The sequence below is a fragment of the Labrus mixtus genome, chromosome 22 (genome assembly GCF_963584025.1).
Source record: "Labrus mixtus chromosome 22, fLabMix1.1, whole genome shotgun sequence".
Taxonomy (NCBI): domain Eukaryota; kingdom Metazoa; phylum Chordata; class Actinopteri; order Labriformes; family Labridae; genus Labrus; species Labrus mixtus.
Genome location: NC_083633.1, coordinates 17,599,114 through 17,616,963, shown reverse-complemented (window position 1 = coordinate 17,616,963; position 17,850 = coordinate 17,599,114). Strand labels below are relative to the sequence as shown.

Here is a 17,850-nt window from a genome sequence, read left to right as displayed (position 1 = left end):
ATCTGGCTCCTAGACACAAAGTGTAGTGCAGCTGTTACTTGCAGCTCTACTCTAGGCCACTTTCTGTATATCAAAAGTATAGATGTCTAATTTAAATCTTGATTGACTTAATTCAGACTGAAAATAAAAATCCTTTTATTGAAGCTTGACATGTTAAAGTGACAGAACCAAAGTCAACCAAAGTGTTTAAAAGGAGATATTTCTAGTGTTTTTAAGACTGACATTTCACCATGTGCGAAATCAAAATGTAACATGTCAGAGTAAATGATGACATCATTCATACTCACCATATGTAGAATTGAGAAAGAGCAACATTTTAAGCAGAAGCAGGTACATATCCAGGTCAACCCTTTGCTGAAATAGGGGGAAAAACACCTGAATAATAACCCTTTTTTTGGTTAATTACTGCACAAAAACAATAAATAAAACGTTTAAATTTGAGTAATAGAACAAAAACGCAATTCATGATTAACACATCAGTCCCTGAACTAAACCACCACCACTTTTATTAGGTTTTCTTTTTCTATACAGCCCTTTAAAACAGTTATTTACAGTTAAAGTAGATTTCAGTGTGTGTGTGTGTAAGGTGTGAAGAATAGCATGATTGTGAAAGATGAGTACACAATAATTATTCCACCGACAGTGAGATATTAAATTAACAACAAACAGAAAGATTACAGGATATATGGTATGTAGGTTGGTGACTACTGTTGGACAATAAGTTATGCTACATCAGAGTAGTCTATAATGGATGGATATCACTGGTAAACACAGCAGTCTTTCTCCTCTGGAATGCATCCTCGCTGTAGTGAAACATTTCACTTGCCAACAACTAAAGGCAAATTTTAAAAATCTCAATGTGTGCAACATAAGCATAAACAGAGACTCATACTGGATATGTAAGAGGGAAACACATAGTGCATGTACAGTCACACGTACTGACTTAATGCTTCTTTGCTAAAATGTGATTTAAAAAGGAAACACACACTAGGAATGTGTAAGAACAGAAATTGCACTGTGCTCGTTTTTGTGTATTAAATGGGAAGAAGAGGAAGCGACTGGACTATAAAAGCACATCCTGAACCTCAAAGCCTTTTAAATAAGTAGTCCAAATGTTGGGACGTTTGCTTGCATTGCTTCCTGGCAAGGATTAGATGACAGAGTTGATAGCACTTCAACATCTGTCCGCTAAATAAAAGGCTACAACAAAGAGCCGGCTAGCTTTGCACAAAGTGGAAACCGGCTTCGTCAGTTAGTTTGGCTCACTATGACAACTGGTAAAAGAGCAACCGTGGCTCTGGTTTGTCATGTGTCTAAAAGACCCTGTTCCAACTAGTCAAGTCTCCTTTAATAAATCTCACAGAAAAAAAGTGTTTAAAAACGACAATTGTCCGTTTTGCGTGCGAGAGACCGACTACTTCGAGCCTCGACGGGTTCCTTCTAAGGATTTCCGCAGGGTTGCCTGGCAACTGCTGAGACTCAAAATAGTCTGTCGCAGAATAATACACAACACCGTGAAACAACGTCTCTGTGTTTTAGTTTTTCCCTTAGTTTATGAGCAAAATTAAAAAGGGGTAAAATACTACTTCTTGATTACTGGTCTTAAGTGTTACTTTCAGTCCATTTTGTAACCATTCAACTGAGACAGAACTTCCCCTCTGACTGTGTCAAGCCTCGACGAGTGATTTCCATGACATGTAAACTACAGTCCATAAAATGTCCCATCTTTTTCCCTTGCCTAAAGTGACCCTTTTATATCCAAATCCATAAAGGCACATAAACAACACCATCTTCCTCAATACTTGATTATGAATCGACTTTTAAATTCTTAGAGAGAAAACAAACCTTGTCCCTTCATGTTCTGTCTATCTGGGTTTTTGGAAAATATTATAATATACCCTCAAAGCCTTAAAAGAGCAAAACAGATTAATTTAATTGATTATTTCTTACAAATCTACATACTTTGGCTACAAGATTAAGCCATGTAAAGTGCAATGTTTGTATCCTCTATGATTTGTACATGTAACAATGTCAAACATATGGTTGGCTTGGCTAAGGTCAGTGTCCATTCTTCATTTCTGTGAAGGGAGCTGGTTTCAGAGGTACCCGCCCAGACACATCAGCAGCAGGACGTGCACAGTGAGCAGATAGAGGCCGAGCAGCAGAGGGGTGCGCTGACGGGAACAGAAAGCCACCCGGAGCATCCGCATTAAACCCGGGCCACCTCTCCGAGACTGCGAGACAAGAAGGGCAAGGTTACGGCAGACATTCAGCTCATTAGTCTTTATAAGTGCGGTTATTAAGTTGACAAATGAGGTTGTAGGGGACATTAGCGGAGCCTCACTCGAGTGACAGCTCCTTCCGACGGCTCGATGAAAACAGCAGTCTCCTCTTCATGTGCAGAGTGCCATTTAGACTGGCTGTGGCTGGTAATAACAACACAAACAGATGTTAGCTGTCATACTGTGTTGCTTCTACACATTTGTTAACACTAAAAATAACAGCTGCAGATTCACTTCACAGGAAGTATACACAAGCACAGTTTCACAAATAAAAAATACCTGAGTTTGTACAATTAGAAACATGAAAACAAAGATAGCAGTTGGTTTTGACTACATGCCCTTCAAGTTCAAGATAGTTATTTCATCTCCTTTAGACATTAAAACATTGCTTAAAGCAGCTTTCATTCCCCTGCCTGGCATTAATCTTCATCATCTTGTATCACATTTCGTACCTGAGTCTGAGTCGATCCTGTTCGGCCATCAGCTGCTCCTCAGCAGCCACCCGCTGCTGCGTCTCCTCATCCAGCCTGGTGAAGTGGAGGTCAGAAACCGATATTATATTACCACTTTTAAAAACAAATTCTGGTGAAGTCTGACTCGTTCTATACCTTCTCTGTAGCTCTTTGACCTCCGCGATGTAGGCATGGCTGTCGAGCACGCTGCTCCGCTCCTGTGGGGCTCCAGGGGCGCTGTCCACCTCCTCTGTGCCCTGTAGGAGGAGAGGGGTTTGACATATGCAACGGACGTCTCCTTTTCTGTTTTTGAGCTTCAGTAAAATGTGAATTTCCTCAAAAGAGTTGATCCTATTTTATCTGGTTGATATTATAGTTTAGGTATGCCTTCTGTAACCTAATAATGAGATAGAGACATAAAAGCGAGCTTACAATTTAAGAGGTTAAAAACTAAAAAAGAAGCCGAAAAAAACCCTCCCATGACTTCAAGCATGAGATCTGAGCCCTGATGCTTAATTATGTCCTTTAAAGTTACCTCTCTCTGATAGTGTTCTTGCTGTAGTTTGGGTTTATGAGTGCGGGCCTCCTCCAGCAGTGATGTGAGTTGCCGCAGCTGTTGGTCCCTCTCTGAGAGCGTGGCGAGGGTCTGCTGCTTCAGCTGCTCTGCTTGAGCCATCCAGTCCATTCGCTCGAGTCTAAGAAACAGAAGAAACAAAAAAAAAAATCACAAAAAAACCCTTTTCTGCTTTCTTTAATTTTAATTTTATTTTGACAGATTACAAAACACCGGCCGTGCGCCTCACCTGAGAGTTTCTACTTCCTGCTTGCCCATTTCCACCACATTCTCCAGCTGCATTAAAACACTCAGCATGTCTTCGTTCTTCTTTTTCTCCTCAAAGAGCTCCTGGCTGACTTTGATCAGCTCTCCTGCTCCGAGCCGAGCCAGCTCTGACTTCTGCTTCTGGAGCTCAGTTGTCTGTGTTTGAAGTTGCTCCAACTGTGCACAAAGAGAGGGGGCAAAAAAATGATCAGAATGTGAAATAGAGTCAAACTGATTACGTTTTTCTGACATCGTTGCCAGTAGAGTAGTACTTTCTATAAGTCCATGTCTAAGATATTAACATTTCCTTTTCAGAAATATGACATACCAGTCTCTCCCGGTCATTCTGCAGGGCTTGTAGTGCGTTCTTCAGCCCCCACACTTCTCCAGTGGAGCCTCCAGGGCTGCTCTGTGCTGCCTGGCCACCTGCTCTGCTCATCTCTTCCATCTTCAGGCTCAGTTCCCGGGCCTTGTTCTCCGCTTCGTCCCTGCTGTCCTGGAGCGACGCCATGGCTTTCGAGAACGACTGCTTCTCCGCTTTCAGCTGTGCCGTCGCCTCTTTCTCCCCCAGCAGCTTCTGCTCGACCACCAGCAGGTCTCGCGCCAGCTCTGCCACCCTCTCCTGAGCGGTCTCCGACTCCGTGCGCATCACGCCTCCCTCCCACTGCAGCTCAGCGAGCTCTTTGCCCTTGCTCTCCTGCTCTTGTCTCTCCCTCTGTAGGGTGTCCTGCAGAGCGTCTACTTGTTCCCTCGCTGCTTGTAGCTGCTCCCTCAGCTTCTCAACCTCTGCACCCGGGGCATCGATCACCTGCGACGCCGTCGTAACTTCAACGGCTTGGCTAGGAGTCTCCCTTTCCACTCCGCCGGCTTCTACTTCCGCCGCTCTGGCTTTGCTCACCATCTCTAACTGACTTTCTAAATCCTGTTTCTCCCTTTCCAGAGCGGTGATTCGCTCTCGGTGAGCCGCCAGAAGCTTTTTCTGTTGGGATTCCTTCATGCTCAACACCTGGTTGAGTTCGTCCCGGTAGCCGTGAAGCTGAGCGGACAGGTGGGCCTTTTCAGCGTACAGGTCGTCTCTCTGGACCATCAGAGAGCGCAACTCCTCCTTCAGGCTGTTGTTCTCTCCTGCTGCCTCCTGGATCAGACCGTCCTTCTCCATCATCACCTGCAACACAACACAAATGTGATATTAGCCACTAAATTCAGCTCGAAATCTACTATAAGCGCTCGTTTTTTTGTGCGTTACCTGCAGGTGTTTCTCCTCCAGCTGTTTGTACGTATTGAGGACTCTGTCTCTGTCGTCCTGCAAGGAGCCCATGGCCTTTGTGAAAGAATCGAGTTTGGCTTTTCTGCTGATGCTCTCTTCCTCCACCTTTCTCAGTTTTTCCTCCAGATCCCGCAGCTCCCCTCTCCTCTGCTCCAGCTCCTCCTCGGCCGCTTGTGCTCTGCTGTCGGCTTCTTTCCTAGCCTCCTCTGCAGCCTGGCGAATAAAAAGCACATCAATCAATCGGGGGGGGGGGGGGGGGGGGAATGTGTGAAAAACTCCGTGATGTCAAATTGATTTCTAAGAAAGAAATGTGGTTACGATGCCGATAATGGAATGCAGTTATAAACAAAGCGAATACCTCAGTCACTGCTTGCTCTTTCTCCCCCAGCATTTCCACTTCTCGTTTTTCCTTCTCGTGCAGCTCGGTCTGCAAGTTCTCCGTCAAGGCCTTGGAGGATCGCAGGTCCGTCTCCAGCTGCTCCACGTTCAGACACAGTCGGCTCTCTTCCGCCTCCCTCTCCCTCAGCTCGATTCTGGCCTTGTCGACTTCGCCCTGCAGCCGACCCACAGCCTCCTCCAGAGCTCGGCCCCTCTGACTTAGACTCTCCAGCTCGTTTTTCAGGGCGTGGACTTCATTCTGTGCGGCCTCGAGCTCAGCTGCGGTCTTCTGAAACTTTTCAGTCTCCTCTTCTAGGGCAGCTTGGACCTCTGTGACTTTCCTTTCCTCTGCTTCCAGTCTCAGCTGCCAATCCTTGTCTGCTTTCTCCAGTCTGAAAGGAAAAACAATGCTCACACATAATCACTCCAAAGAAATATAATAAACAAGGAGAGAATGTTTTTTTTTACCTATCCACGGACAGCTGGAGTTCCTCTTTGAAGGCGGTTTCTTTTTGAAGCTGTTCTGCCAGTTCTTTAACCCGTGTTTCAGCCTCCCGTACCTCAGCCTCCTTACCCTGCAGAGAATCCTTAAAGCGAGTCTCCCACTGTTTGGCCTCGTCCAAAACTCTGTCCCTGTCGTCTTGCAATGAGGACATGCAGCGTGAGAATGCGGCCAACCTGGCCAGAGACTCATCCAGACGACCCTGCATCTCCTGAGCCCGTCTCCCAGCTCCTTCTGCCATCTCTCTAGCCTCTAAAGTCGCCTCCTCTTCCTTTTCCCTATCTGTGTATGCGTCCTCCAGCCTCAGCTCCATCTCCTTCAGCTCAGCTCCCAGCCTGAACCTCACAGAGTCGAGGGTTTGCTCTGCCTCGGCTTTCATCGAGGCCTCTTTCTGTTTGGCGTTTTTTTCAACAGCTGTCTTTTCCGCTATCGCCTCACTCGCTTTCTTCTGGGCGTCTTCCAGCTCAGATTTGCAGCCAGCCAAGTCGGCCTCAGTCTTTTCCAGATCTTCTACAATTTTAGACGTCTGCAGTTGGGATTGCTCGAGTTTCTTCTTGAGCTCGTCATGGCCTAGCTGCAGCGCCTTAGTTTCCCTGCCCAGTTCGCTGATCCTCTCCTGGTACTGGATGGAGTCCTTCTGCAGCTGACGGACCTCCAGCTGCTTCTCCCTCAGCAGCTCTTCCAGCTGTTTCGCTCTGCTCTGACTGCCTTCTTTCACCCTCTGCGCGGACTTCAGCTGCTGCTCCAGCTCCCTCTGCTTTCCGGACTCGGCCTCGGCCTCGGCTCGTTCTCTCTGGGCTTGCCTCATGTCCTCCTCCAGCCTGGCAGCCCGCTCCCTCTCCCTCTGAGCCTCGGCTTCCAGTTCGGCTCGCTCCGTCTCCAACCTCTCAACCTCCCGCTTTAAATCTTCGAGCTTCTCACTGTTGTCGGCGGCCTCTTGCTGATAGCCCGCGATGCTCCCGTTGAGCTGAGCCAGCTGGTTCATGAGACGCTCCTCCAGGTTATCTTTCTCAGTTTCAAGGCTTTTCAGGAGCTCCTTGAACTGGGCTTCCCTCTTGGTCCCCTCTACGATCAGGCTCTTCTCTCTCTCTTTGCTCTCTTGGAGGAATGTTTCAAGAGAGGCCTGGAGGCTCTCTTTGTCTTTGGTCTCGTGAAGATCTCGCTCAAGAGAGGCTATTTCAGCTCTGAGTTTAGCCTCCTGCTCGTGCCACTGTTCCCTCTCGGCATTAACAGCGGCCTCCATCTCCCTCATTTTATCCTCCAATAAAGCTTGAACACCTTCAGTCGTGTCTGCTTGATCACTCTCAGCCCTTTCTTCTTCTTTTTCTGTCTCTTCAGTAGGTTGCAAATGTGTGTCTTGTGCTTCTACTGCAACTATTTGGTTATCTGGTGTCTCCTCTGGGGTTTGTGGTTCATCTTTGTCTTCGTCCTGACTCTCAACAGGCTCAGCTTTGGTCATGATTACGTTTGATTGTTGAGCAGTTACGACCTCTTCCACAACAGCCTGAGCAGCATCGTCCTCTTTCTCTCCCGTCGGTGAAAGTTGTCCCCTCAACTCTTCGATCTGTCGCCCTAAAGAGTCTCTTTCTGCCGCCGTAGCGTCGAACTCGGCTTTCAATGCCGCCAGCTCATCTTGAAGGTCTTCCACCTCTGCTTTGAGAGCCCTGCCCTCCCGTTTCGATCCGCTCTTTTCCTGCATCTCTCTCAGCCTCTCGTTCTCCTCCTCCAGCTCGAGGATTTTCTGCTGCTTTGTTTTGGCAAACTTTCTCATTTTGTCCTTCACTGTGTCCACCTCTTTCTGCGCCTCTTCCGCTCGTCTTTCCGCTTCCTGCCTTTTGGCCTCGTGAGTCCTCACCTTGGCGGCGAGCTCCTGCCTCTCCTGCCTGGCGGCCTCCAGGACTCTTCTCACCCGCTCCGCCTCGTCGCTCACATTCTCATACGACTTGAGCAGTGTCTCGTACTCGTCCTTCATGCCTTGAACTTTTTCCTCCCAGTCTTTGCACGCTCTGGCGGCCTCCTCTTTCGCCAACTCCACGTCTTTCTTATAGGCATCTTTCTCGCTCAGTATGCCTTCCATGGCCAGTTTGAGGCTCTCACAGGACGATCCCAGGCTCTGGTTTTCCAGTAAAGTCCTGTCAACCTCGTCGATCAGTTTAACTTTCTCCGCTCTCAGCTTCTCTAGCTCCTTTTCTGCCGACTCCATTTTCTGCTGCAACTCCTTCAGGAGTTTCTCAGTTGAAGCAAGTTGTTCCTTCAAAGTTTTGTTTCCTTTTAAGGCTTCTTTGCGAGAGATCAGAGCGGCCTGAAGCTTCCGTTGAAGCTGCTGGATCTTTTCCTCGCTGTCTTTTCCTTCCTCCTGCTTCTGTGGAACCTCGACCTCCAACCTTTGAGTTTTTTCTTGCTCCGCCTTCAGTTCTTCCTGTAAAGAAGATATGAGCAGATCCTTCAGAGACACTGTCTCCTGCATTGAGCCTAAGAGAGAGTTCTGCTCGCTAAGCTGCTGACTGAGCTCCAGGATTTCATGGTTCTTGTTGTCGAGGAACTGTTTAAAGTCCTGAACTTCAGCCTGAAGAGCTGCGACGGAGGATGCAGAATCGGCAGAAGCTGCAGCTTCCATCTCTGCTTTTAGGGTTTCCGCACAAGTCTCAGCCTGGTGATACTTTTCTCTGAGATCAATAATTTCCTCTGAGAGTGCATCAATTTGTCTTTCCTTTTCTCTTAATGCTTGCAGCTCTTTGCCCACTTCCAAGAATTCAGCCTCCTTAAGTGACAAACTGTCCTGGGTTTCCTGCAGCTGCTTCTGAAGCTCTGTGTTAGCCATTTTCACAGTCTGGATCTCGGCTCTGAGGGCTCTCAGAGATTCATCCATTTGTTCAGAGAAGACCTCAGATTTGCCTTCAGGTTTCTGAACATGCTCGCTGGATTGCGGCCCTGACGAATAAGTCTCCGATGTTGCAAAATCCACCCAATCCTCCTGCACCCAATCACCTGCTGCTGGCTTTTCCAAAAATTCAGCCACTTGCTTGGTCTCCTTGCGTGGCTGATCTTCTCTTTCAATGCTCACTCTTTCTTCCAATTCTCTCAATTTAGTCTGAAGAGCTTCCCGCTCGCCCGTCTGTGCTTCAAAACGTTCCACAAGCTCGGTGTATTCTTCTTTCTGCTGCTTCAGCTGTTCGCGGTGGTGCCGATCTTTCTCTTTTGCTTTGCGGATGGTTTCCTTGCGAGACTCTTGGGCCTCCTGAACCTTCTTATGAAGGGCTTCACACTCCGCTTCCAGAGAGGCGACCTGGGATTGTAATGTAGTCGTTTCAGAAGGAGAAACGTCGGACGCCTGCTGAGGGTTTTCAGCTTCTTCACTCAGCTTTTTATTCAGAGCGAGCGTCTCAGTGAGCACCTGATCGTGCTGACTTAGTTTCTGCTCCAGAGTTTCACATGCCTCTTCTTTGGATCTTAGCGTTTGCTCCAGTTGGACAAGTTTAGCCTCCATTTCACTGATCTCACGTTCTCTGGATTGTTCCGTCTCTCGGAGGGTCGCAGAAGTTTCCTTTGCTGTGTCACTTTGCTCTTTCCGTTTCTCTGCCTCTGCCTCAAAATCAGCGACCTTCTTCAAAAGCTCTTTGCGTTGTACGAGAGCAGCCTGCAACTTCTTCTTGGCGGTTGTCAGTTGGGTTTCCAGCACTCCTTTCGCCTTTCGCAGACTAGCAAGTTCACCATCTTCATCAGTCACCGACTCTTCATGACCTTCTTTCTGTTTCTCATCTCTAACGTTCTCGAGCTCCACTATCTGCTCCTTCAGTTTGTTGACCTCACCGTCTATTTGGAACCTCTCTTCTTCTGCTTGGAGAAGTTTAGCAGACATGCTGTCGTTAAGCTCCGTCATCTCTTGCTCTTTCTGGCTGAGTTGGAGGTGAAGGTCGCTGATTTCAGAGTCCTTCTTTGACAAAGTGTCATTGTTTAGCTCTGATGTCTGAGAGTACTCCAACATGCTGTTTTCCATTTCCTGCAGCTTCTTTTCGAGCTCTGAAGAGAGGAGCTCTCTGTCCTCCAGCTGAGCGTTTAGCATCCTGACCTGCCCCTCCTGCTCGGTGAAAGCTTGTTGAACCATTTCCAGATCCGTCTGCAGAGCCTGGATCTTCTCCTCCTTTGATTTCTTGTCAGCGGTTAAAATCTCTATCTGTTCTTCGAGAAGCTGCATTTCAACGCTGTATTTCTCTAATCCAGAGCTGCTTTCCTGAGATTGTTTGTCCAGCTCTTCTCTCGCTGATTTAAGTTCTTCTGCGTAACTCTTGGTCTGAGACTCGGCTTCTTCTCTTGCAACCGTAAGGGACTGTGTTTCTTCTTCCAGGTTGGTGATTTTCTCCTGCGACTCTGCAGCTGCGTCTCGGAGCCTCTGAAGCTCGGCCAAAAGATCGCTGTACCTCTTCTGAAGTTCCTCGGCTAAGACCTGAGCAAAGACCTGACCGGATGACCCGCTGCCATCTGCAGTGAATGAACTCTGCTGAGATAAATTCACTTGTATCGTCTCTCTGATGATGACAGACGAGGACTCGACTTGAACTGTGGAGGTTTCCGACTCCATGCTCGTCGCCTCCCATGACTGAAGCTGCAGCTGGCTTAGGTCCTGCAGGACGGAGGGCCACTCCTGACCTCCGTCTTGATTCAAAGCTTCCAGGAGGGTCCAGCTGCTGTGGGCGACCTCTGAATCACTACTGGCCACCATCTCGTCAGACGAAGTCCCTTTGGATTCTTCCGGGGAGTCGGACTGGTGTCCAATGAGCTCCGGGCTGCTCTCAGTATCAGCAGAAATGGAGATGACCGAGGTGTCCCCTGCAACTAATGTAGTCTCGTCCTCCTCCTGTGGATCCTCAGTGAAGTCAGGGAGGGCGGCGGAACCGTCATGGGGGGACGGAGTGGCATCGGGACCTTGAGCTGGAGTGTGATCGCATCTTTCACATGATGCGACCCCACCGGAGCTTTGCTCTGTAGCCAGGCTGAGGGACTCCTTCAAAGCAAAGAGCTCAGTGTCTTTTTCTAGCAGCTGCTGCTCCAGCTCCAGAATGCGCTCTGTGCACGACAACAAAGGAGAAAGTTCTTCAGTCATTCGGAAAAACATTTAGTTTTGAACAATTACTTTAAAGTTGCAGTTACTACAGGTGTCATATCTAAAAAGAAAACCCACACACACCACCCTTGCGTGTGTGCCTCTACCAGAGATAAATAAATCTTAGAAACAGAATTAAATATTTTGTTATTTATACATCTTCAGTCTTGTGCACAACTTTTTACTGCTGCAGAGCTTCATTTCAATAATGCATCTTTGGTCCTCTGATTACAATAATAACTTAGATTTATATAGCGCCTTTCATGAAACCCAAGGACGCTTTACAAAGTGTGTGTGTGTGTGTGGGGGGGGGTGGCGTAATGAGAGGCAACAAGAGACAAACAAAATGAAGGAGAAAAGGAAGTGGGTGATCAGCTGGGGGGAGTGTTAGATGAGGCTGAATGCTTTGGTGAACAGGTGGTGTTTGAGGAGGTTTTTAAGGATGGCCAGGGATGCAGCAGTGCGGATTTCGGCGGGGAGAGAGTTCCAGAGGGTGGGGGGGGGCTGAGGCACTGAAGGCTCTGTCACCAAAAAGAGTTGCAGTTTGGTGTGGGGGGGTGGAGAGTAGGCCTGTGGCTGAGGACCGCAGCTGTCGGGACGGGGTGTAGGGATGGAGGAGGTCGGTGAGGTACGGTGGTGCTAGACCATGGTGAGATTTGGAGGTGAGTAGGAGGAGTTTGTATTGGATGCGGGACTTGATCGGGAGCCAGTGGAGGTGAATGAGGGTGGGGGTGCTGCCAGGGCTTGGTGCGTGTAAGGACCCTGCCAGCGGAGTTCTGGACATATATGTCTGTAAATGTCTCTTTTTGATCAACCAATTGTCCAAAAAATGAAAAAAAGGAAGAAAGGAGTATAAATGTATGGTATTATGTGACTGACTACTATGTATGTTTGGATGACTGACTTATTCCTGTGGGACAGGAGCCTCTCTGTGTGGAGTTTGAATGTTCTCTCCGGGTACCCTGGCTTCCTCCCACAGTCCAAAGACATGCTCGTTGGATTAATTGTCGACTCTAAATTGTCCCGTAGGTGTGAAGGTGAGTGTGGCTGGTTGTCTGTCTCTATATGTCAGCCCTGTGATTGACTGGCGACCAGTCCAGGGTGTAACCCCGCCTCTAATCCAATGACATTTGGGATGGGCTCCAAATCAACTCTGCAGTTTAATACAGAATTCATCTAAAGTCCATTTCTGCCACACATTCAGTAAATGATGTAAAGTTACGGCTCTATTTTTACACTAAGGGTTCTTTACATGAGTTATATTTGCTTTGGCGGAGCAGGAAGGTCAACAGTCACCTGGGACGAGCAGAACTTTCCTATTAGTGTAAGTGTGAGCACACTGATCTTGTTCATGATATCAGACTTTGTTTCCATGTAAGATATGAACTTTGACATTCATGACGATGACCAATAAGTTCATTGTTTACCTTTTTTGTCTTCAGATGAATCCTGTGGTGACGGTTCAGTGTCATCAACTCTATCGGACATCTGTAACGGACGGAAACAATTTAAAGAGGAAGTATGAGTAATCACTTTCTGCAGGATATATCGTGTATTTAACAAAGAGAGTGCACTCTTTGAAAAAAGCTCTGTACGTCTTTTCTGATTGCTCTTAAATTTTTATATTTGCATGTGCACCTGCAGCATTAGAGGAAGGTCAGGTAAGACAGGCGGTTATGACAGTGGATCAGTGCAGGGCGGATTAGACACACTTCCTCACACAGTGCAAGTATTGTCTGTCCCTGACCCCTCTGATGTCCCGTCTGGGATTGACTTACATCACCAGGACAAACACAAGTGTGTCCCTGGAGCAGGTGAAGAGGATAAGACGAGTCACACTGCCCTGCTCTCCAAATAAAAAGTCGACTCTGCAAACTTTATTAGCAGTGAAAGGGGGAAAAGTGCACCTGACATGGTAGGCTCTGTTTCTAGATAGAGCTACATGAACGTCTTGCACCTCAGCTTATGCTAAGCTTCCAGTCACACATCTTCCTCTTCAACACCTCTATGAACAGAGACACATTAAAGCGCAGAAAGTCTGCATAAAGGCACCAGGAAACTTTGAAGTTAAAGCTTCAGAGAGATGATAAACTGTCAAAGTACCACTGAGCGTACTTAAGATTTTCTTTTGAGGTTTACATCTCAGGAAAAAACGAGCCGCTAGTATCTGATGCTAAGCAGGAGATGTTCCAAAAACTATCCCAAACACAGACTGCATCTTACACGTAGATGGTGCGACTTATATTCCTGATTTAACAGTGACTGTTTATCGGTTGTCAGCACTCACCGTTCCAATCTGCTGCTCCAGCTCTTGTATCTTGGCCGTGGTTTCCTCTTGCGCTGAGGTTTTTCTGTCGAGTTGTTCTAAAAAAAACAAAAAAAACACAGAGATTTAAGGTCAAGTGTCTGGTAAACTACAGTAGTGACATTTAAGCATTGAAAAAAGAAACAGAAACATTTTCTCACCCTGAAGGGTTTGCATGGTGTGGGTGAGCTCGGCACAATGTTCTTCGCGCTCGCTGTGTTCTGCTTTCAGCCTCGTCAGTTGAGTCTCGATGGACTTCACAGTGTCCAGGAACAGGGAGAGGTCAGCGGATATGTTGGATTCCTCTTCTGCTTGAACATCCCCCCCAGCCAGAGATCTGAGGTGTCTCCAGATCTCAGCCAAGACCTCGCTCTTCTTCAGGGCGTCACCGTGTTCCTCCTTGAGTGAAGCCAACTCTCGCTCTAGTTTATCCACTTCTGACTTCTCCTTCTCTGACGCGTCCTCCCTGGTGCGGTCACCTGCCTCTTTCATCGATGAAAGTTCACTCTCAAGCCGAACTATGTCCTCCCTGTCTCTTTCTGAAGCGCGATGCCTCTCGAGCTCAGCCTCCTTCATCAGAGCCAGCTCGCCCTCCAGCCGGGAAACTTCCACCTTCTCCTTCTCCAGAGCCTCCTGACTGACGAGCTCCACCTCTCTCAGTGAAGCGAGCTCGCTCTGCTGCCTCGCCACCTCCATGTTGGTACTGTCCAAGGCCTCCAGGCTGCTTCTGAGGGACGCGAGCTCTGCATCAGCCCTGCTCGCCCGCTCGACCCACTGCTGCCTCTCCTCCTCTCTCTGCTTGACAGCCTCGGAAAGCTCCTGCTCCATCTGCCGGAATTGAGCCGTCAAGATCTGAGCAGAAAGAGATAGAAGGATATGAGAGGGTGTGTGCCTAACAATGACGTGTCATTGAGGTGCGGGGTGTGTCTGTTTGAAGAGTTTTTCTTTTCATCAAGCAGACTAAGTATTCATGATATGATATGTAAATATCTGAATTGAAGATGCTTTCATTGGCATGCAGTAGAACCGGATCTGTACCTGTTTCTGTTGATCAGCGCTGCTCACTTCCTGCTGCAGCATTTCCAGCACCTGGGATCGAGAGTTTAAGGCCTCCTCGAGTTCCTCACAGCGCCTCTGTGCTGCGTACAGAGCCTGAGAGGAGGACAGGCAAAGACGACAAATGATTGTATGAACAGTCAATGTATCTTTAAGGTGTGGTCACTGTATGCTCTCTCATCCACAGGATCAACTGTTTGTAATTTGAACTCATAGAAATGAAGATGGGGGAAATTCTAGCTGTTTTCCAGTTCTCTTTATTAAGGGATTTTCCTCTTTTAGCTTTAGACTTTTTTGATAAATGTCAAAACTTCTGTGGTCCCAGATTTTTAAATGCATTTGCTTTTTCCACTTTTTTCTTCAATAATAGTTAACTTAAATAAAAGGACCTTACCTGCTGGATCTCGCCGTCGTAATGCTGCTGTGTTGTGACCCTCAGCAGCTCTTCTTCATGTTTCTGGATCTGTTCCTGGAAACGCACATCCTTCTCACAGACCACAGCCTGCAGTTTCCCCAACTGAAAACAAACAAAGCTCGTGATTATTCTGAAAAAAAGCTTAATTCATTAAAGGCTTTTTTTGGCATTTAAATCACGGTTATGTCACCTGCTCGGCATGTGTAGCTTCCTTCTCTTTCAGGAGCTCTTCAGTGATCTGGAGTCGCTCCTGAAGCCCTCTGCTGTTGGATTCCTCCTCGTTCAGCTTCTTCTTGAGCTCCTGCAGCTCCTCCTCGACTGCAGCACCGGCTCCTGTGAAAGAGCTGTCTGGACTCTGAACAAGCAAACATCCGGTCGCTTAATAAAACCCCAGCACACAAGCTTTGTTCATTCTTTGTATAGTCAACAAAAGGATGATTAGTAAAATAAGTCATCAAGCTCAACACAGACTCCTCTGCATTATTCAAACTAACCGTAGCTTCTCCTCCCTGTCCTTTCAGATCTGTAATCTGTTTGTTGAGGGAAGCCATCTTGGCTTTGGCTTGCAGTTTGAGTTTGGTGAAGCGAGCCTCGGCTTCATCTTTCTCGTTCTGTGGATGCAAAGAAAACAGAAGTCATATTAAAATCATTTGCATATTTAATACAGTGTGTTTGACTTGTAAAGTCTTCAAAGCACGCGTACACGCTGACGGGACGTTTACCTTGAGCTGTGCATTTTTGTTTGACAGTTCTGTGTCCTTCTGGACGAGCTGGGTGTCTTTGTCTCGGATGAGCTCCTTCAGCTGGACCACCAGTTGTTCCAGGTGACCCAGCCTCTCCAGGGCCTCCTCGGGGACCTCGGACTCAGCTGGAGTCTGGCCCTCGTCGGCAGGGAGCTGCGGCACCAACATACCCTGTTCAAGGTAACAGAGAAGACAAGTTTGAGTCCGCTCTCGGCAAAGCAAAACAGATCTATGTATTGTTTAAGTATCTCTGCTGAAGCTTTAAGTCTGAGAAAAAACTCTGATGATGTCAACAGCGTCATTTTTTTTGTTTGTTGTCACCTGTGGGTCTCCATCTGGGCCCTCCTCTCCAGAGAGCTCCTGGAGGACGGTGGCCAGACGGCTTAACATGAGGACGGCACTGTGAAGAACATAAGAAGGGCAACATTTTAGAGGCTAGACCAACATTACCATACTTTTGTCTGACATATACCGCACCTTCACAAGATTATTTTCCATTTGCAATAAATACAATGTTGAAAATATAAGACCTATATTTCAAAACCTTGGAAAATATATTGCAAAGGTTTTTTACAGTATGTTGATTGCTTTTCAAGGTTTTGTCTTTTAAGTTAAAAAGCCAAAAACTTTTAGGTTGAAGCTTTATAACAGTATTGTCTTGCTCGATTAGACAATAGTGGGGTGTTGGTGTCTTCTTCAGGGTCAGGAAACTGCCATGGGTGTTGTTGACAATTTATTGATTAAAAGCAGCACTTCACCAACACTTGCTGCACTTCTACCGACACATAATATGAGACAAGTGCGCCTCACTAGGTCAGTCTCACAGGCACTCATCCCCGTCCCTGCATACAAAAACAACTATGGTCGGAAGTCCTTCTTTTATACAAAATTTGGAATGACATTCCCCATCACATTAGAACTTTACCATCTACCTCATATTTCAAAAATACATACAAACGACACCTTCTCCACACTTACACCTGCACTCATTAATTGTTCATGTATTGTTCGCAGTATCTGTATTGTTTGTTTCTATTTGTCTGTATCTGCCTATCTCATGCTAATGTCCTGTAAATGTATTTGTCTTGATGTGTCATGACTGTGGTTTATGTTTCATGTTCTGCAGAACAGGAACCTGCTGAAAACCAGTTTTTTTAAACTGAGTCAGGCCCGTTAAACTGTAACTTAATGTTACTTTTAAACTTTCCTGTATAATAAATGAATTGCATTAAATAGGCCAAAAAGCAACCAGTTAAAAAAGTTAACCAGCAATGAACATGTAGAAAGCAACCCACCAATTACTTTAAATAATATAGCTTTTAAAACAAAGCATCATAAAAAGTTTTGGGAAAATTAAAATACATTTTAGAAATGTACAGTACTTTATTTTACTTTTGTAATATGCTGACTTTTATAGATTTAAACTGCTCAAACCGTGCTAGGAGATTATCATATTTCTCAAAATGTCTAACTTTTATGGAGGACGAGATCTGACAGAAGTATAAATAAATAAAATAATGAATAAATAAATAAATAAATAATTAAATGCGTGACTAAATAAATAAATAAATAAAAACTGGTAAATAAATGGGACATAAATAATTAAATGTCTTAAATTTATTTCTACATTTATTTAGTACCATATTTATTTATTTATACACATTCCACACAGAAATGTAGAAATAAATACATGTAGAAATAAATTTAAGATATTTAATTATTTACCAGTTTTTATTTATTTATTCACGCATTTAATTATTTATTTATTCATTCTTTTATTTATTTATTCCAGTATTTATTTATACATTTATTTATTTATTTAAACTTCTGTCAGATCTCGCCCCCCATAAACTTTCCCCCTCTGGTCCAAAGCAACACATTGTCAGACGCCCCTCAGTCTTTATGCGCCGAGCTTAACCGGACGGACCCGACTTCCCCCGAACACACCGAACTCGCCACTGCGGCTGCGTCACTCTTTTTGTGAACAGCAAAGATTAAAGCTAGCTAACGCGAAAATGGATCGAAAACTCTCCGAGCGGCTGGACGGCGGTGTTTTCAAAAAGCAGTAGACGCCTTTGAAGATAAAAGAAACGGTGTCGTGAACGGGATACTCCGCGAAAAACACTCGTTTGTTTACTCTATAGTTCACACGATACAGTAAGTTAGCTGAAGGCTACTCAGCTAGCTTTACGCTCATCACTCAGAAACAAGCGACGAGTCCTGCAAACCTGCCGCGGTGACATTTTCTTCTTCGTGCATGACAGCGGTGTTGTGCAGCCAGGTGAGAGGTGTGTTTAAAAAAATAAAGAACAGCTGACTCACCTGTGAGAGTGCTTCCAGTGTAAAGCTTTTTATTTGGTATATTTCCTCGGATGGATGTCAGAGCATAGCCACATCACCAAACATTCCCGGAAACAAAACTTCCTCTGCTCTGATTGGACGAGCGGGATCGGCGTATGTAAGGGACTGTCAACAAATATCAAGGCGTCTCCTCCTTCATAGGGAGTGTATGGATTTTTAAAAAAAAAG

General features: G+C 46.2%; 1 protein-coding gene across 1 annotated transcript; it reads right to left on the bottom strand.

The window, feature by feature from the left end:
- Positions 1 to 121: 121 nt before the first annotated feature.
- Positions 122 to 17,745, bottom strand: golgb1 (golgin B1). The gene is made up of 20 exons (XM_061029694.1): positions 17,644 to 17,745; positions 15,643 to 15,721; positions 15,301 to 15,492; positions 15,073 to 15,189; positions 14,769 to 14,933; positions 14,558 to 14,680; positions 14,146 to 14,259; positions 13,269 to 13,959; positions 13,090 to 13,166; positions 12,230 to 12,290; positions 5,668 to 10,765; positions 5,180 to 5,591; positions 4,801 to 5,034; positions 3,883 to 4,719; positions 3,538 to 3,731; positions 3,270 to 3,429; positions 2,891 to 2,991; positions 2,735 to 2,809; positions 2,345 to 2,426; positions 122 to 2,234 (listed from the first exon to the last, which is right to left on the bottom strand). The coding sequence occupies exons 2-20, from the start codon at positions 15,709 to 15,711 to the stop codon at positions 2,097 to 2,099; spliced, it is 8,940 nt and encodes a 2,979-aa protein (XP_060885677.1). The 5' UTR covers positions 15,712 to 15,721; positions 17,644 to 17,745; the 3' UTR covers positions 122 to 2,096.
- Between the last annotated feature and the right edge of the window lie 105 nt (positions 17,746 to 17,850).